The sequence below is a fragment of the Anopheles maculipalpis genome, chromosome X, assembly GCF_943734695.1.
Source record: "Anopheles maculipalpis chromosome X, idAnoMacuDA_375_x, whole genome shotgun sequence".
NCBI classification, from domain to species: Eukaryota; Metazoa; Arthropoda; class Insecta; order Diptera; family Culicidae; genus Anopheles; species Anopheles maculipalpis.
The window spans coordinates 14,890,910-14,911,694 of NC_064870.1; the positions used below are offsets into that span (position 1 = coordinate 14,890,910).

At 41.8% G+C, this 20,785-nt stretch overlaps 2 protein-coding genes across 4 annotated transcripts in view; one reads left to right on the forward strand and one right to left on the reverse strand.

Annotated features, from left to right (window-relative positions):
• Positions 1 to 20,785, reverse strand: part of LOC126568065 (palmitoyltransferase ZDHHC8) — a 347,611-nt gene that overhangs the window by 257,307 nt on the left and 69,519 nt on the right. The gene's annotated exons all lie outside the window — the stretch shown is intronic.
• LOC126556003 (forkhead box protein K1-like) lies at positions 13,114 to 19,928 on the forward strand. Its single transcript, XM_050211163.1, has 5 exons — positions 13,114 to 13,946; positions 15,233 to 15,857; positions 15,965 to 16,176; positions 19,405 to 19,691; positions 19,782 to 19,928. Exons 1-5 carry the CDS (start codon positions 13,153 to 13,155, stop codon positions 19,922 to 19,924), a joined length of 2,061 nt encoding a protein of 686 aa, XP_050067120.1. The 5' UTR covers positions 13,114 to 13,152; the 3' UTR covers positions 19,925 to 19,928.

The window sequence follows — 20,785 nt, forward strand, 5'->3', positions numbered from 1 at the left end:
AGAGTACGCCAAGCTTGGATGCGTACCAACAACGGTCGGTATCGAAGAGCGACGTATAAAATGGCGGTCCTTGAACTCGATAGAGGGTAAAGCCAGTCCTACGGCAGACTGTGCTACGGGTCGGGGACTGTTGAGACGTTCATGACCCCTTTAAGGGCGAATACAGTTTAAGCGAAATATGTCATTTGGGGTATTCGGGGTCCGAAAGCGAACCACTGTGAGGCGAATAAAGATGGTATATACACCCTCCGCGAGCTAGAAAGGCGGCTTTTTCTCAAAAACACTTTATCTAGTGCGGTCAGCGGACCATATTTTGAATTGAAATGTATACAAGATTTCCGCGTAACTATGTCCGAACACATCCCCACATCAGCCAATCGCAATTTTGTCAATTGGGAAGCTGCGGCACATGCGCTGACTCAAGTGAAGAAAACAACTGTATATAATAAACTTAGCGCTTAGACTGTCAACTAGCAGAAAATCTGCAGTCCTATGAAACCGCGTTACTCAAAGTGATTGTATGCTGAAAGGGAATTTAAAACATTCCCGATTATTATTTGTATTTGCTACTGGTTAACTATCATTAGTTTCCCATTGAAAATCGTACGATACGATACAACTGGCCATTGTTGGTAAGGTCGATCGCGTTTACTGTCCGTGCGTTAGTGAAGCAAAATCTAGTTGTTTTTCGGCTTGCTTGGAGCAGACAAACTTATCTGGGACAGCAAGAGATTTAGCTGCCGGTCCCAAATAAAAAAAAAAAAACGCCGTAACTTCGGTTTGTTGGAATGTGCTTGGCAAGGGACCAAGCAAGCACCAGTTCAGTAAATCTCACGTAAGAACGTAAAGAAGAATGCAGAACGACTTATCATAGCATAGCTATATTGTTTACATTTTTCTGATATAATGAGGGGGTCGTTATTGGGTCAAACAAAGCATAGCTCTTGACTGCAAAGTCGAGTGAGTGATTACTTTCCAGCAAGGTTAAACATTGTACGATCTCGATTAAGCTTGTCACATTAACGATTTTTATTTTATTTCAGCACAGTTTGCTGGGAACGGGCGACAAGCGAATCGTAACTAATCCGGCGTCCGGTTCTCGGAACAGGCAACTCGTTTCGTGTTAGCCTTGCAAAATGCAACAGTACGCAGCTTAGGTAAGTGTGAAGATATTGTAAATGTAATCAGTAAACAACATCCTTTTTTGGGATGATTATATTTATTGTAAGATGAATTGAACATGGTTAGAAGTATTTGCTGCATTAAATTTGTTTAGAAAATCTCAAAGCAATACTATTGTACTGTTAAGCAAACAGTACCCTACAAATGATCGTCTGGCTTGCATCTAGTTAGTAGCATACCATTCCATAAAGCCTTTCATCAATTTGCATTTGTGTGTAGCTTTTTGGACGTGTGCAAAAGCGTCTATAAACCGTGTTTGATTCGCCTTCCCGTAGCGATGCGGAAACACCTTTCGTCGTACCATGAAAAACAAAGATGGCGTCTCTATTCGGTCGCATAGCTGTGTGTGTGTGTCTGTATGTGTGCGTGCATGCATATAGGGTAACGCCGATCATGCCAATGTATCACGCACACCCAGTCGCAATAACGCGCCCTCGCATTCAACGATGGGGTCAAATCACACACACAAGCGCGCCTCCTGGCGGGCACCAACACCCATACAAGCGCGTATTTGGTCACAGGGCTTGCATTCACGCATCGCAGAAGAGACTAGTACAGTCGAATCGCTCAACTAGTTCAGTACAGAAACACGGTGTGTTGTGTGTGCCTGTCGGAGATAGAGTGTTGGAACATTGGAGTTCGAATATTAGTGCGGTTTATCATTAAAAAAAACAAAAAGGTAGGAAGAAGGTATCGAAAAAACAGCCTATAAAATGTGAAGTACACAGGCATCTCATCAAAAACACAACTCCGAGCAACGTTAAGATGGAAGGGAGGAAACGCTTTTGATGTCTCTTGAAATTGCTTTGCCGCTCCGGCGTGTTCGTCTAACGCGCGTTGCCCACCCGTGTAAATCCGGTGACAAATGCTTGAAGTTTAATGTTATTTTGTTACTACTGCTGTTCCCTTTACTACCATGATCGGTTTAATTGCGAACTGTGGAAGGGTGATATGTAAAACATGGAAAACTGTGAGTGAGCGGCACAGCCCACCTAACCTTAACATTCAATTGTTTACACTTCTTCTTGTTCTTATTTTCGGCACCCCTGGCAGTGTGTGGGATCGGAAACTTGCCGGAAAGCTGGGTGGGACTCTCGAATCAAGCTACTAAATCAAAGGACCAAATGTCCAATCTGATCGTTTAAGCCTCTGGTATCAGGTCATTCGAAGCGACCCTCTAATGCGACTAGTTTACCGGCCTCACACAAGTGTTTGATACATGCATGAAAAAAGGCCCCCCATGCAATATGCAATTCAAGCATTCAACAGTAGCTTCGCTTGTTTACACGAATGAAACAAATTTTAAGACATACAGTGCTGGATATTCAAAATCGGACACTTCGAATTCAACCGTTCTCGCTACATTTCAATGCATTTATTGGTTTCTTAGAATTGTAAAACATCATCAAAAGTGTGCAGTGTGCCTCTTCTAATTATCTTCCACACGGTGATGTGAAAAAAAACCGAAAAAGCTCCTTTCTGTCCGATTTTGAATACCCAGCACTGTAGTGTTTGTGGTTGGGATGTTGTTACGGATGATGAGAACTTGTGTGTCTCGTTGGACAAAGGTTATTCAGAGTTTTGTGCTAGAGTTAGAGTAGATTACTGGAAAAATCCATTGTCAAACGTCGTCTGCAGCGTATGCGATTCGAACAATATTTTTCTATTTAAATCACGCATTCGTATTCTAATCAGCCAAGTGAGCTAGAACTATGCTTTTGTTGTTTTTGTTTGCGCACTTCTTGCGAAACGATTACAGCTAATTAAGATATGTTTAGCGGCTTTAGGAAAGAGAACGAGATATGTTAGCGAGACTTTTTGAGAACCGGGTTCATATTTTGCGTGTTGAGCACCTAATTCTACACAAGTGTGTGCGTTCGGTCAACAAGCTTTTTCATACCGCTGTATGTGATATATGCGTGCATTTGTGTGTGTAGATGTGTGCGTTCAAATAGTTGATTAGGGGGGATAAATAGATTGCGCAGCATACGGATCACTCTAGTTAGGTATTCTATTCGTTCATCAGCACATGCAACCATCGGAAATTGTTGTTTCAAGGTGTCAAAAAACAAAACGATCAATTTGAGCGAGTGTGTATTTGTAACACATGCCGATCATGTCTAACATTCCTACATTGTTCGATGGAAAAGAAAAATAAATACCTACAACAAACAAGCGCAGAGAGAGAGAGAGAGAGAGAGAGAAAGAGATTACCACCGGATCTGTATGAGTTGGGTTTACATTACCGGTTTCGAAGCTCTTACCAAATGAACAGAGATATCCAGCCCCGAATAAGACTCACACATCGCCGTGTGCAGTTTTAATTTTATTGCAACTTGTTCGACCAAGCCCGAAATTGCCGGGGGGATAGGGGGAAACCGCATGGCCCTTAGCAACAACAGTGAAAAGCCGAAAGCAACATTGAAAACATGAAGCCAGTAAGGAGAGAGAAAGAGAGAAGAATGAAAAATAACCGCTTGTTTTCTTCTCCGGAACTTCGTCGCTCACACTAACACACGCACGTATGCATGCGCATCAATCACGCACACACTGTACCACCCGGCAACACACAGAGAGAGCACACAGGAGTTGTGTTGAGTTCCTCTAGGGAGGGTTGAGTCCATTTGTTTTTCTTTCTTTCCGTCTCTGGCAACCGCGTGGTGGTGATCAGTTTTCCTGTCTAGTTTTTCGCTGAACCACCCTTGCTTGTCAAGGGAAAACATGGAATTGTGTTACCATTGAGTCTATGGAGAATAGTGGAAGAGGAAGGAGTCACTCTGCAGCATAGAGGACCTAACATCGGTGACGAGAATTTTGGGCCATACATTTGTATAGTATTTGGTGATATTGTGCATGCAGTGAACATAGATGTGGTGTGGTTTGAACGTGTGGGATACATCGCGTCCTAGTGTGAGCAAAGGCCGAGTAGTAATTTCTCCTCATCGATCAATAAAATCGTTGTGCACCGGCACCGAAGACTACCAAGAGCGCTATTTTACACAACGCCACCACACACTCCAACTCGATCAAGCTTCGTGCAGTATTGTTATATCCTCTCAGGTGCGTATTACAAATTGATGGACCATTAAACAAATACGTGTCCGGTATCCAGGGAAACCCTGCTTACTCTGTGACTCAATCAATTGCCGGCGGTGCCTTTCGTGAGCTAACAGCAGCTTCGAAGATTCGCATTATTTATATGTATAATTGAAAGTTGAACGAATGTAAATCCCTAACAACAACTTGTGTGTGTGTGTCCTGTGTGTGTATATATACACGGCGTAAAAAATAACCGGGTAATCATAAAATTTGAGCCCACATATGTACACATACATGTATATCCATAATCTCTTTCCGTCCTTTTCTCTCGCAACTCTCTTTCACCCAAGCGTTGGGCAAATTTGCAATCAAAGCGGGTGGTGCGTTTTCAGAACACTCCTCTACTTGGGGCCCGGATTTTTCTTTGTTTTCTTAGCAACTATGCAATAGTCCAGATTTTACCGAAGACTTAAAATAGTTTTTTGCATTTATTCTAGATCAATTCTATTACTTTGCTGATAACATTACGCTAAAAATTTCGGGCTGGAAAGTTCTCACTTTTTCTCTCTTGTTTTTCGTTGCGCATAGAGAGAGAGGTGTATATGTGTCCCCTGCGCTTGCGTGTATAGTGCGTTGTTGTGTTTGTGCTTTTTTTTAAATAGCAGTCCCTGAATTATAATAGGCGATATTTCTCTGTGCTTAAACATGTATTTAGGAAAAAGAAACCTTTTTCACAGCCCACTACCCCCAGAGAGCGGTGCCTTTTGCTACTTAACCTGGGTGTATATGTTGTGTGACTGTGTACGTGTGAGATGTGCATATTGATTGTTTATTTCATCCCTGCATAGCGAAAAAAAATCTTCTTACGGAGGTATTGTGTGTGCGTATGTGTCCTGTTTTTCTCGCTGTTATGTTGCGCCTGCACGGGTGTATGTAGTTGTGAGTGTGTGTGTATAAGCGGTTACGACTCTTTTCTGATGACCGTGTTTAGCGCGAGAATAGGAAAAATATAAACAAACAAAAATAGTACCATTTGTTTTCCGACTGGTTTGTGGTGGCTGTGTCCTAGGTGCCGTGAACTGACTGCGAGATTGTGCGTCGTCAAATCGAACTCTCGTTCGACATACACGGGCGGCCCTGTGTTAGAGAGAACTATTTGAATTATAAACACGAGGTGAATAAATGTTTTACGTCCATTTTTCAAAATTGCCTTAATAATCCACAACTAAGGGATTTTTCCGGAACTTTTCTGTCTGTCGAATTCTGGAACTTTTCTGTCAGCAACATTGATGATGATGATGATGAAAAAATTATTGCCCTTGCCTAAGAACTTTATTTGATTTTAGTTGTAGTTTAATTTTATTATTTTAAACTGTTGTAAGTCGTTACAGTATTGAGACGCGCGCGCGATAAAGCATTTACTGTTTTAATCGCAAGTGTCACATCAAATGTAGGCCGAAAAGTGAATTGCCATAAATTGCTTAGTAACTGAGTAAGGAAAATGGATTGGGTAAAAGGGTGGGACTCATCATGCCAGGAATAAAAAAAAGCAGAATATTCGCGTACAACAAAGCCTGATCCATTATTGGATCTGCACCACTGAGCAAAATATTGCAAAATATTAACTGTCAAACACACTTTGACGTGCCAGTTTCAAATATGGGCTTTAGTTGTGCACTTGTTGGCAAATTTTGTCAATAAGGGTAACGTTAATAAAAAAGCGAGCCAGAGAGGCATTTTTTTTTGCTTATTTGTTGCAAGCATTACATTTTTCGTATTTTTATTTTCCGCTAAATAAAATAGCGTATTTCATTCCTATCCGTTTTATAAACTCTAAACACCAAAATGCATGCCTTTGGGTGCGAATTGCTCTACTGTCAAACATTTTTCGATGACAGTGCTGCGACCCCCTCCGCTGCATATGCTTAAAAACAACGCTCTCGTACTCTGATGGTAATCTTGCTCTTGAAGTTTTTGGCGTTTTTTTTTTGTTTCTCACAGTTTTAGCGGTGGGTTGTAAAAATTTGGTGTTGGTAGTAGCAGTAGTAGTAGTAGTAGTGGTTGTTGCCATCGGGAATGGCGTTAAAAGATAAATGACAGAAGAAACCGGCAAAAGATGCACAAGACGCAACTCAAAATATGTCTGTTTGCATCCAGAGAGAGAGACACAAACGGAAGCGGCCAATATTGTTGGTTCACCTCTTTATGTTTCCCCTAACTGTGGGGGTAAGATTTTGAAGGACGTTTTTTGTCTGTTCTATGATGAAAAGTTTGTGCTTGTGTGTGAGGTAGTGTTTAATGCCGATGAATCGGTGGGATTCACCCTGTGCCGGCATATTTGACCGACATCTTAGGTTAAAGAGACGCAGCACAAAATTACCTATTATTAGTGTTTCACAATCAAAGTATAAACTATCTAAGCACGCATATTTTACCCTGAGCGAGTGATTTTTTTCCTTAATGTAAACAAATCTAGCAATTTTCATCGCACCGTGTGTGTGTGTGTGCAGGCACTACAGCAAAACGCGTAGCCGCTGCACCGCAGTGTGTGCGTGCCAGTGTGGCTTCTTGTCAGTTGGGTTACGAGTGTCGAACCGTACGCACTCCCCTTGCCGGTCGGTTACCATCACACTGTGTCTGCTGTACGCTTGTGGTGATGACATAAGTGCGTTCCAGCGTTTTAGTTTTCTCGCGTATTAGAGATTAATTATATTCGTGCGTTTATTCAGCATCGTTTTATGCACACGGGGCGCAGTTAAACAAAGTGAAATTGTGTTGTGAGCGAGACGAACATGCGTAGTGTTGCAAAAACAACTTTGTACTTTTGTTACCATGCAGGTGTTTACTCTGTAGTGCCGTTTGTGATATTATACTTGCCGAAGTATTAGTACGCGAGTTCGCATACACACCGTACAAAGCGTTGCAACGCAAGTGGTGACCTTTTATAGGCCGCCTGTCGTGTTATTTGAGCTGTTTTACCTCTGTCAATCAGCTTGGTTAATTGTTTTCCTAAAGAGAAGAGAGGAGGAGAAAAAGCCCCCGCAACAAATATCAACAATCAGCAAATCGGGAGAAACAACACTTTTTTACACACACGACCCTGGAGAACGCATTAAAGTGTTTACACCAATACACATACGCACTGAACTGTCTGTAAGTGATACGCTCGCACACATACTTTCATACGTAATCATAATCATAAGGCAAAAATCAAATGCATCTTTTGCGAGGTGAGCAAAAGCCCCGAGCAAAGCATATTCCCCGGCTCTCGTAATCTCTATCGACAAAATTGCCATAATAACCACTACTAAGAGATTTTTCAATGCATATTTGCCTCAATATTGCCTTAGTTGGCAAATTTTGTCAATAGAGAATAGCAGGGTTTTGGCAGCTCTTGGAATAACAATAAAAAAATACAAGGTTTAGCTGTTGATAACGTAAAAGCATAAATGATGATGGTAAAGACTTCAGATGAAATGGTAGACCAAGCTGGAGGACAATGTAATGATTTTAGAATGAAATGGTACAATTTCCTGTCCACGTTTATACCTTTAGGTTACACACTTATCCGTGCGCTGCAGGGTTGTGTACAATCTCATCTGATGCGCTTACAATGTCATCTGCTAGCTTTAATATCTTGTTCTTGGTACTTGGGCTTTAATACCTTTTACTTCTAGGTCATGCTGGCCATCGAAGTGGCTTGCTAGACTTGTTGATAACCACGTAGCTGGATAGTCAGTCCTTATTACTGGTGAACGCTTGGGATGGGATTTGAACGCTGGTCCTGCTGTGTCGACCAGCACCGCTGTCGGCTCTACTACTGGGTCGCGCTAGCTTTGCGGTAAAAATCAATTCCAATATGTCAGTGTAAACAATGACTCTTACGAGAGATCTATATATTCAATAGATCTTGAGTTACGCATGATTTCTGTAGCAAATATCTCTAGACAGACGTGTAAACGTTGCTTAATGAGGCAACTCACAATAACACGGTGATGCGCGCTTGAGTCAAAAGACGACCATCGTCAGACTTTGAGCGGAATAGGAAAAGAACGTATATAAAGGAGAGTGAAACATAGGAGACCAGAAAGTGGAAAGCATTCCAGTGACGTTGAGAGGAAGAAATGAAATACGAAACCTAAAAAAACGCACACTCAATCTCGCTGATTTTTAACATAATTTATAATATGTGCGTGCGTGCGTCAGTACGTACGTGTTGTTGATGTGTTTGCAGCAAGGAAAAAAACAAGCGTCAGCGTGTTTGTGTGGGGCAGACCGGCAGAGTATAGAATAATAAAGTTAGCTGAGCATATAATTTATTTTGAAATTCCGAATTGCTGGCATCATCACCACCATCACCGGTTCCAAACAAATCAGCTTTGTTGATTCGAGCCAGAATGCGCAAAGCGTAGTTTACACACCTTTTTCAACCACGCAAGCAATACTAATTGTTCACGGCTTTTGTTTTTGTTTTGGACTTGTTTTCATATGCGGCAGAAACCGTTTGTACTTAATCCAACCTTGAGTGTTCTTATGATTGGTTGTTTTTGGTTTCTGCTGCTGACTTTTCCTGCCACACTTTGGCTTTGATTTGCATGGTAATTTTCTGCCAGTGTCAACATATTAACATACTTAAGTTTAACCTATATTAAGGTAAACTAGGCTGGGTAAGTTAAGTTCAGTTTCTTTCGTACGAGTTGCTGATGTATGTTTTTGTTTACATTTCTAGTCGGCAGTTGCTTTATTAAGAACGCAAAACTATATCAGCGTTGACCTCACTTTCATAAAATCATGAATGAGGCGTCCCCGCTTGCTCCACAATGCGAAACCTTCTCGTTCGCCGGTGTCTGTATACACGTATAGTCTGGAATTCGCCTCAGGAGGAGGAGGTGACTCAGAAAACATGCATATGAATGCAAGTCAATAATAAAGTTATGTCCACCATAAGTTCACCATCTGGAATTTACCAAAGAACTTATTTTTAATTCGGCACCGCACGCTTCGGTTGATGATCTCAGCTTTTGCTGGCGGTGCAAAAATCCTTTGTTTGGTTGCTTTGAATTCTCGCGCTAGGGTTGGTTATTGTGCTTAACCACAAGCATAGCGAGTGTGTTGCAGACTGTACAAACACGTTTGAACATTTTACTATGAAACCAACTTATTTGTTCCAAACATTTGGCAGCTTCGAAAACAACCTTTGTTCTACAACGGACCCATTGATCATCCAAAACGGCGACGATGAAGCGCAATGAAATGGTACCAAAAAATATTCCTAACCCTATTGGCGAAATCTGCCAACCAAGGCAATCTTAAAGCAAATTTGTATTGAAAAAATTCCTTAGGCTGGCGTCATTACTTGGTGGCATGCCAAGTTAGAAGTCGGTATAATTGATGTGTCAAAATTATTCATTCTTGTTGGCTTAATAATTTTTGTAGTTGTGTAGTTTAAATGATGTAATTGATGGACAAACCCTACACAGAATTACTTTAAGTACTTTCTACGCGATTGTCATACCGGTCTTGAAGCCGGTGACTTGAACTCGCGAAAAACAGTTCACACACACACACACACACACACACACACACCATTTTAATTAAAAACCGTTTTAGTTAAAACCATTTTAGTTACTATCTTTAGGCAGGGCCAGAGAGGAGCATACTTGCAGCCAAAGACAGCTTGAACTGTTGAAGGAGTTGAACTGTTAAAGACGAACAGTCAACTCATAATTTTGAATATACACCGTTACGGACCCGAAAAATAATTATTATTTTTGCTTTGATCAGCTTTGGCTGAATCTTGATCTGAGCCGTGATGAAGGACGGATGTAGCGATAATTTTGCAATTACTACGCGATTGTTTAACACTTACTTCCGTTGAATACAATGCTTTTGATAATGAAAACTGCATCGTAACACAAATGTTATGGCACTACGTTGAAATAACACTCATTTTTACACGAATTACAAATATTTTTTACAAACAGTAGAGAGAGGCAGATAAGAAAGCAACCACGTCAAGCAATTCCATATACAGGTAGTACAGGTACAGCAACATCTGCATTCTAATTTCTGGCTAAACAAGAATGATTTAATGATTCTTCAATGATTTCTAGACTGTCTTTTATTGGTTTCATGTACAATTCGAAAATAAAACAATTTTAACAAAATAAAATAATTTTCATGACTCACAATCGAGTTGATCCTATCCTCGAAGCAAAATGCAATGGAATGCCATTTGGGTATCAGTCTATCATGAATACACTCACCGCTTCGCTTGTTTCCTGATTTTTGTGTAAAATTATAGGCTCGACGACCTGAAACACTATTTGACAGATCAATTATATCAGCCTCTAGCTGTCACCCGTCGCCGCTAGGTGGCGTGCGCGTTCACAAAAAAATACAATAACGATTACGAACATTTGCCCTCAGGCCTTTACAGACGCTTGGTGTAAATATTGCGTGAGTAACCGTGTAAACTCAGCTTAAGAAAACAATATGGCAGCTCCTTGTGTACATACACAGTTCGGAAAAATGTAAACATAGCTGTCAACCAGTGCGCTTCCATTCTGACAACTGTGTAGAGTTATATCCCTCGTGTCGAGCAGAGCTTGCTTTCTTTCTTTTCCAAAAACCATCGCTAAATCTTCAGTTGTAGTTCAAAGTGAAAGATATATTACTGTAAAGCGCAGCAATATCTCCAGCATTATAGGGTTGATCTCATCGCTTTGTATGTGCGGTAAATATCTATCGCGTCAAACCACGTGTGTGCATGGTCGATGGTGCGTCTGTGTCTGCTTGTGTGTGTGCTTGTTTTCCTGAACTGATGGTGTGTACGCTTATGGAGTGCCCACAGCATCTCTGGTATAGAGTTATGGGAAACACATGCTGTGCTGGCTGGGTGGGTGCCGCACATGTATGTTCGTACGTTGTCTTGTACTCCATGTTGCGGATGAGGTCAGAGCGTTTGTTTTGAAGATGTGTTCAAGTGGTTACATACATTTTAACGTTGCTATGTTGTGCGTTACAACGGTAGTCTCGCACAAAATGTCCGACCAAAGCGTGACCTTATTTCCGACTAGTCTTGGGAAATTTGTTGACAAAACGGGAGCGAAACTACTTCCAATTACAAAAGGATTTTCGACTATTTCCGACGCAACGCAAAACGCGGAAAAGATAGTCACCACCACCCGGGTTTCGCGTTGTTTGTTCTGACAAAACAAAATGCGAGTGACAGTCGTTTGTCGCACATAGAAGCTTCGAACACCCTGTTGCGACGTTTCCACACTGACGTTTGTTTTGCACGCTCTCATCGAATGTGTGAATGTGCGTGCCAGCTTGGTTGGGTTATATAGAGGGTTAGGGTTAAGCGTATCGGTTCGGAGCCTGCACTGACGGCTGACGGGAGTCATACAGCAAAATGTGCTTTTAAACGCACCGTGAAACCAAAGTGCAAGTGAAGTCTGGCCGGTCACAGTTGCTCCAAGCAATACAGTCGATTGAAAGTGTTGAAAAACTAGGTATCCATTTAGAAGGTAGAAGGTCTCTCTATCTCTCCTTTTCGCTCTCTCCCTTTGATATAGAAAACTTACATAGGTAGAGAAAAGGGGGGAGCGCATGCGCGCGCGTCATCTTTCGCGTAGCTTTCCGCCTGGAACGCAAAATCAATTGGATATGCTGGCTGGCTCGATACAACGCAGCGTACCGCCGTCAAACAATTTGCTTGTACGGGCGGGGGCAGTGTGTAGCAACAGTGAACCGGGGAACTCGCTATGTTGTTGTTAGTAGCGGGCGGCTATACCTCTCCTATTAGCTCCTAGGGTTTACGCTTTTCAATCAACTGCGCAATAACTTGGCAAAATGCGGCAAAGTTAGTTTAGTGCACCGAGGGCGGAGGAAATTGCACAAATGTGGAAGCATATATGAGAACGGCAGCAGTAAAGTTTTCTGCAAAACCCTCCGTTACCTATAAGTTTGTTAGGCGCTGCTCCAAAATCTGTCGTAAACGACAAAACGACAAGAACAAAAACGTAAAACGCTCTATGGAGGTGCTCCTGAAAAAACCTGTAGTAGAACAAATCAATCCCCAATTGCCAAAAATGCCTTAATATCCACTACTTAGGGTTTTGTCAATACAATTTTGCCCTAGTAGTGCCTTAGTTGGCAGATTTTGTCAGTACGAGAGGATATCATTTATTGATCGTGCAATCATATATTGTTATTGTTGTTGGGATCATTCGAGGTTTCTTTCTTCATGGAAAAATAGTTTATCAAGCAGTGTAGTAAGAAAATCCTAGAGCACCCATAAACCTTGTCACTATCGTTTGTCGTTAATATTCACTAAGAAGGCAGAATTTAGTCATAAGTTAATATTCAAAAAAATTAATCCGATCTTCTTTTCTTTTTCTCTTTTCTCTTTAACAGAGTTGCAGTTGATGCTTAAATTCGTTTGAACGAGATATTGAACCTAAACATATTGAAGGTTCAGCGCGAAAACAAGCTGCTATTAGGAGCTTTCTTCAGTCACACACGCGATTTTTCTAAGGGGCGCGAGAGTCAAGGAGCGACCTACCAAATTATAGTACATTATAACGTCTTTTGGCGATACATTGGCAAGCGGTTGATGCTGTAATCAACATCCTCCTTAACCCCTACCAGCCTATATCTGGAGGAGTTGCTTATATTCGGGTTAGTTATTTAAAAAGTGTTGTTGGTTGCTAATTTTCCGTGACATTCCTGGCGTAAAGGACGATGCGAAACATTGGTTGCACGTCCTGGACTATCCGCAACTTACCGTACCGTATGACAAACCTTACCAGCAGCAGACAACAGCGGTGTTAAGCGGATTTGAGCGTACATTTTACCGTTCCATAGCCGATTCTAGTGTACGTGTGTGTGTGTGTTTGTGTGTGATTGTTTGGTGCATTTTCAAGTATGTCGAGCGCAACGCAGGACTGTATACCGCCGCGCGGTAATGGAGAAATGAAGATCAAGCAGGAAACACAACAATCAATCAATCAGTCCGATCCAAACGATTCTTCCTCGGGAAGTAATAGCAGCGGTGGTGGTGCTGCGGCCGCCATTACGCACCAGGTGGCGGGCGGTAATGGCCAGGGCACCTCCTCCGCCTCCTCGTCTTCGTCCAACTATCAAAAACCCATCTCCACAAGCAACAACAGCCACAATATGGCGAATTCGCATCGCTCAAGACGCACCTCGACGTCTTCACCCGTGTCGTCACCATCGCCCACCCTGCCGACCGGTTCGGCGAAGCTGAGCAACGGTGCGGGCACGAAGACCTCGCCCTCGTCGTCTTCCACGGCCGTCTCCGGCAGTATGGGCGCGGGCGGCGCCAGTGCTGGTGGGGGCCGAGGTGCGGTAGGTCCTGCGCCGGGCGGCGCACCCGCCACCATCGGGGAACCGAGCGGGATGGGTGGTGGTGGTTTATCGGGCAGCAATACGGCAAATTATCATAACTTCATCGGGCGGCTCATCAGCAAAGACAACATGCTGCTAATAAGCGAAGACGTGATCGAGGTCGGTCGCAATTCGTCCAAGTCGCAGGTGGACTTCCACGTCGGCAAGAACAGCTTCATCTCCCGTAAGCACTTCATCATCCAGCACGACATGAACGATGAGTTTACACTTTTCTGCCTGAGCAAGAACGGGGTGTTCATCGACAATGTGTTTCACCGTAAGAGCGGCGAACCGTACAAACTACCAAAACTGTAAGTGTAAAATTGCTTATAAACGGATGCAACTTTTCACTCTAGGTTGACTGGCATATCCAAACCAAAACCAAACGAAACCAAACCAAACCAAAAAAAAAAAAAGATTCAGGAAAACAATAACACCTCCACAAAACAGCAATAACAACACATAAGTCCTAACCCTTCTCAAATATGAAGAAGAGAGTACGAACTAAAACTAATGAGACCTCAGGGAAAGAAAACAAAAATAAGAAAATAGATTTCAAACATACAAAACATTTAGATACAAAAAAAGTTTAAAAACAGGCAAACACTCTAAAAAGAGGTACTCGTGTAGTAATTTGATAAACAACTGACACACAGTAAGAATCGAAAGAGACAAACGTCACAACCACTCAATAGCTATAAAACATACTAAGCAATACGCTAGTCAAATCACAGACCAGAAGACACAAAAATATTTGTTAAAAAATAGAAAACAGGGACAAACAACAAAAGACAAGAGACGTGAAAAAAATTAATTTCAGTAAAAAACAATTAATAATAACAACAAAACACAATTATTAGAGAAAACATACAAAAAAGTCCATAAGAAAATCTATAACCTATAGTATACAAGAAAGAAATAAATAGAAAAAGTAGAAATCTCAAACATAAACCTCACCAAGACATTACACAACACAAAGTTAAAGAAACGAAGAAACAGAGATAAACTAAAAGACTACATGGAACAAAAATAAACAAGAGAAATGGACATACAGCTTCCTCTTTTACAAAGTACATTACGCCCTCTGATTATGACCATACCTTTAACCATGGGAGGATACAAAATAAGGTACACCAAGGAGAAAAAGAAGAATATGATGGAGCTGTGCCACCGGTCTGAATGACTGCTGGATAGTTAATATTTCACATTTGTGAAATTTGGCTGAAAGTTGATGGAAATATTGGAATTTTGTTCGTTAGTGAGACCGGATCGATTCTTTCAAATGATTCTTATAATCTTTGTATGCTTAATTTTACCGATTTCATCACCCTTTCTACCAAATTTTTTTTCACGTGTATACAAATAAACATTTGACAGTTAACAATCAATGAAATTTTAGTGTGCCGTGCATGAAAACCACGAGATCCCAAAAAAAAAAATCAGTCAACTTGAAATTTTCCTATGAGTGAAACTTGCTATCGTTTACAAGCGCTTTTATATCGGTCCAAGAAAGGAACACCCTTCTCGCGGACCCTATTCGGAACGCTCTGTTCCTAACGTTAGTTCCTTCCCTAACTTTTTTTTGTTTCTCCTGCAGATGCAGCATCCGCTTTCCAAGTACAAACATTAAGATCCAGTTCGAAAACTTGATTGACCAGGCGAACAATGGTATATTGATTGACCTGAACGAACACACACCGGTAAAGATCGGCACCGGACCGATGGGTGGCATTCCGTTACACGCCGGTTCCATAACCGGCGCACCAATGGCGCAGGGTGGCACCGGCGCTGGTGCCGGTGGCCCGAGCAGTGCTAACGCGCTGGGTCTTGGCGGTAGCGGTACCGGCCATCAGCAGCACCACCACTACCACAATCGTGGTGGCAAATCGCCGTCATCGAGCGTGATTTACGCACCGCTCAAAATTTCTATTCCCTCCGAGCCTGGCGCCGCCGGTAGTGCGGTCGGTGGTTTGCTCGGTGATGTACCGCGTGGTTCGCGCGGTGGAGCTGCCGGTGGCGGTGGTGGACGGGGCAGCGATATGCACGGAATGGGTGGCAGTGGTTACCCGTCGCCGACCGGTACCATCAGTGCTGCCAACAGTTGCCCCACTAGTCCGCGGCAAAATGTGCACGAATTTGCCCAGTACAGCAGCAATCACCACCACCATCATCAGCACAGTACCGCTAACGTGGTCAGCAACAATAACAACAATAACTATTCCGTAAGTTGGGAGCTGCATCCCAGAGTTGTTGCTCCCTCCGTAGGAGCATATATTAGATTAATTAGCAAATGTTGTACTTACCTCTTGTTTTCATTTCGATTCGCCAGGAATTTCAAGCCCCGCCTACACAATCATTGGAAAGCGATAAGCCACCGTACAGCTATGCGCAGCTGATTGTTCAAGCTATTTCGGCGTCCCCGGAAAAGCAGCTGACGCTCTCGGGAATTTATTCCTTTATTTCGAAAAATTATCCATACTATCGAACTGGAGCGAACAAGGGCTGGCAGAACTCGATTCGACACAATCTGAGTTTGAATCGGTAAGTAGTTCGGTGTTAATCATGTCAAGTGTTTCGTACAAATTTTAATCTTTTTTTTATTCATGAAGAAGAGGGTCCTAGTTCCTAGCATTGGTACTTTTTATGTATTATTTGTAATCGGTAGAATCGCCGTGGGGAGGCCGGCAGCTGCGGTGATTAGCGGCGCCGGTCCTTACACGGCAGCTTCCCCGTTCGCAAGATAGACTATCCAGTTACGATTGAACTAAGTAAAGGAAAGCCAGAAATGGCAGGCTGCCCAAAGGTTGCACTGCCAAAGTAGAAGAGAAGAAATGCCATTTAGATTGACAGAAACTTTCAAGAGAAGTTGCTATGAACGGCGGTCTCATAAAAAAAAAACAGGAATAGTTTTGATACACCTAGAAAAATCGTTTTTGTACATAAAATCTAAAAATTTATTAGAAAAAATCATAGAACCTAATAATCGCCCTGAGATCACCAGTTACGTTAAGGTATTTTTGACAAATAGAACCATAATAATAGAAAGCTAAGTTACAAGATGTAGCTTTTGTAAGATTTGCCAAGCAAATAAAATACTAAGCGAATACATAATAAGTGATCACCTCCTAGAACCACACTATAGAATACAAACAATAACAATGATTGACCACATACCAACAATAGAAATAGAAAAAAAGGAAAACAACAATCCTCACATAAGTCAAAATAATATCAAACCTATCAAAATTAATCTCAGGAAAGGCGAAGACCACACCCGACGACACCAAATACGAAGATATAAACAGGAAATGGAAACAGGAAAAATGGACAAAAGGTCCCCTCTTATACAGCTGAGTGAAGTACGTCTCTGATTGTCGTGGAAAATCACATGAGGATACAACCCGCACAGTAGAGAGAAAGAAGAAAAAGAAGGGCGTCTTATTTCGGAAAAGATTATGCATGTCATGGGCTGCTTACATATATTTCTGGCCTAGGCGACAAGAAGTGTTGCCAGATGCAATCTGATATTTTTATTCGAAAGTTTAACATTTTGGAGTATAATCACACTCACAACGTTTTGACGTACGAGCATCATTTGTGACGTTAACATTGACTTGAACAAATCAGTTTTGCTAAAAAAATGGAATTGACCCGTGAACATTTTCGTGAAGAACTCAAATCTTTGTATGGCGATGAAGCATCATCCTATAGTACTGTTGAAAACTGGTATAATGAAATCAATCCAAAAACGGCCTCAGGCACAACGCCTGAGAACTTTGTTCCCCTCAAGATCTAATTGCACAAGATCGTCATGTGACATACTGCGAGATAGAGGCAGCTTTGGGCAATTTTTCCACCAACATAAACACTATTTTGCACAAACACCTGGTCGTAGAAAATGTCTTTTTTCGTTGGATTTGTAATCGTTTAAAATCTCTAAAAAAAAAAAGGCTGGTGTCGATTGGTGTATGGAAATGTTGAAAACATACGTTGCGATGGTGCTTCAAAAGATGTTGATAAGATTGTCAAGGGTGACGAATCATGGATCTATGCGTATGAGCCCGAAACAAAACAACAGTCGTCCGTGTGGGTCTTCAACCTCGAGCCAAATCCAACGAAAGTTATCCTTGGAGGAAGCACTACGAAGCAAATGGGTCGTCTGTTTTTTCGGCAAATCTGGTCATGTGGCGATTGTTCCCCGTGAAGACCGTAGGACGATCAATTCTGAATGGTACACCACAATTTGTTTTCCAGAAGTCTTCGGAGAAATTCGAAAAACGTACAACAGAACACATCGGCTCAAACCATCGCTTATTTGATTGGCCAAATTTGTCGAATTGATGGGGTCATCCGCCCTATAGCCCTGACTTTGCATCCAATGACTTCTTTTCTTTCGCGCAAAAATGTAAAAATATAACAAAAAGCTTAAAAATATGGATATAACTAAAAAACATAGAGGAAGAAAATGGAAATCATGGAGCCAGCAACTGAGAGAAAGAACATCGCGAAGGTTAACCCATTCCTTCTGCAAAAAAAAGCTATAGAAAATGCTGTTGGTAGTAAGCCAAACCATGTAAACAGAATTTGTGGAGGAAAACTACTAATTAAAGTTAACTGTGAAAAGCTAGCAGAGAGAGCAGGCACAGTAAAAAAAAACCCAAGACACGAAAAGGAACATTACAGTTGTCAAGGTGTACGAACACTCAAAACAGAAAACACATCTAAAGGAGTGATACGATGCCCAGACATAATGTTTTTGATTGAGGAAAAAATTCTTGCTGGGTTAAAGAAAAATCAAAGAGTAAGTGAGATCAACATTATATTAAAAGAAATGTGGAAAAAGAACTCAAAAACAAGAGAATGGTCCTACCTTTTAAAACTACTATAGTGCCGCGGTCAGTAGGCTTTGGGATATACCCCATATTAGTGGAACAATTCATTCCAAAACCCATGACTCTGTAGATTGCTGTCTGAACATTGGCCTTACAAAAAAAAAAAGATTGTGCAAAGGCGAACGCATTTGTGCATATTGAGGTAAACACACTCGCACAATGGCGTGATGAACTACAGTGTAGGTTGTCTCATGTGAGGAAAACCACATCACACTTAGCAAAGACTGCCTCGTGCATGTAGATGAGGTCGAAATGCAACATATAAAAACGATCAACGAGGATATAACATATATAGGACCATGTAAAACTAGATGTTGGTAATGCCCTGCCATCCTCCCAAAAAAAAAAGACGACTGAAAGGTCATACGCACACATAGCCAAAGTCAGTAGAACAAAGGAAAATTACAAGATGAAAACCATATAGAAACAACACAATACCCTAACGGACAGGCACATAGTATTAGATAATTAGAGTTTCACTAACAGAAAAAGCAAAAACACAGACCGATACTTTTAGAGAAACAGTTTTAAGTCATTCGGATTCCTAGAATCGCGGAATCGCGGGTAGCTGGTTGCCTAGAGAATAGGGTTATTGAGGACACGTAGTTGGATAGTCAGTCTAAATATGGGGAAAACGGTCTAGGCACTCATGTGTACATCCATAGAATGCATATATCTAGGTTTATAATTTAATTCAGATGAAAATTTCCTGAAATAAGTAGACTTGTGTTGTGTCAACACAGTCTAGTTGACTAGTTAGTTGTGTAAGGTCTACTTATGGTACCCTTGCATATCTCATGGATTTGCTTATCAGAGCGTGCCGCCTAATTCATCTTTCAACGTCTATCACCTCTATCTCTTTATTTGCTATAAAAAGATACTTCATCAAAGTACCGCGATCACAAGACGAACCCGGCAAGGGTAGCTTCTGGCGGATAGATCCATCCAGCGAGCTGAAGCTGATCGATCAAAGCTACAGAAAGCGACGCCAGCGTGGTTCGCAGTGCTTCCGGTCGCCGTTCGGGATGCCACGTTCGGCACCGGTTTCGCCAAGCTACACCGACAACTCGCGCGAAGGTTCGCCCATCAACGAGGAGCTCCTAATGTCGGCACCCGGTTCGCCCGGACAAAACAACAGCGGCTACGCTGCCAACAATCACGATGGTATGGCGAAGGCTTTGCTTTTTGCTTATTGTTCGACGTTAAGACACTGGTATTAATGCATATTACTTTGCCTTCTTCCCCTGAGCGCAGGTTCGCAACAGTCTTCGTACCAGAACCAGTACACGGCGTACGCGAGCGCAGAACATCAACAGCAAGAGGTGTACGAGGAAGATGAGCAGCTCGAATACGAAAGTGATGATTACGAGCCGGGCAGCAAGCGTCAAAAGATGTAATTTTGGGCAGAGAGGAAGGGGAGAGAGGGAGAGGGCCTGAGGAAAGTAACCGTATTGGTCAGGGGTTTCTTCTTCTTCGTTTTCCTTTCATTGACGCAGTGAAGCTCGTTACTGTTTATTCAAATTTATACATATTAAAACATATATGTTTAACTTTCACAAGAAAATTGCGCATGATATAATGGAGTCTATGAGTGCTCCGGCTGCATAGTTGGGGAGTTTTAAGTTTTAGATTAGAAAACAATGAGGAACAGAGAGAGAGAGAGAGAGAGAGAGAGAGAGAGAGAGAGCGCGAGAGAGATATAATTGCGTTTGAAAGGAAGAAGCTCTCATGTGTAAACACACACAAGCCTCATTGGCATAAAATCTAATTTTCTCTGTACTGCGCGCCCGTGGTTGTGGTGGAGATTTATTAAGGATGCACCCGTGCGCGCATTAACTATCATTATAAGTTTTTAAACACTTCCCTGCAAAACAAGCAAACAAAACAGCTGTTGCAGCTTACTTTTGCTAATGGATGAATTTTACACAATGGATGTTAAAAAAGGGATTTAAACGTTCTGTAGCTGCTTTGGTGACAACAATCCGGTACGGTTGAACTACGGTTTTTTTTTGTGCGCGTGTGTGATGGTTGTTATGTTACACTCATAGTAATATAACAATCCTACGCGCAATTATTACAAAATGATTTTTAAACACAAACCAAATGATACTTTATTTGGTTTTTTCGTCAAAAAATTGTAAATTGGTTGCGTTTGTTTTTATTGCTTTTAATTTCTTCTCTAGAAGCAAGCTTCCTTCAAGCGAAAGGTTTAAAATTCTCCTAGCCAAATTAGGTTTTGGGTTTTTTTTTATTAGGAA

Coding starts and splice junctions, on each gene's coding strand:
- LOC126556003 (XM_050211163.1), top strand. CDS start 13,153: ATGTCGAGCGCAACGCAGGACTGTATACCGCCGCGCGGTAATGGAGAA. Junction 13,947..15,232: donor CCGTACAAACTACCAAAACT/GTAAGTGTAAAA, acceptor TTTCTCCTGCAG/ATGCAGCATCCGCTTTCCAA. Junction 15,858..15,964: donor ATAACAACAATAACTATTCC/GTAAGTTGGGAG, acceptor TCGATTCGCCAG/GAATTTCAAGCCCCGCCTAC.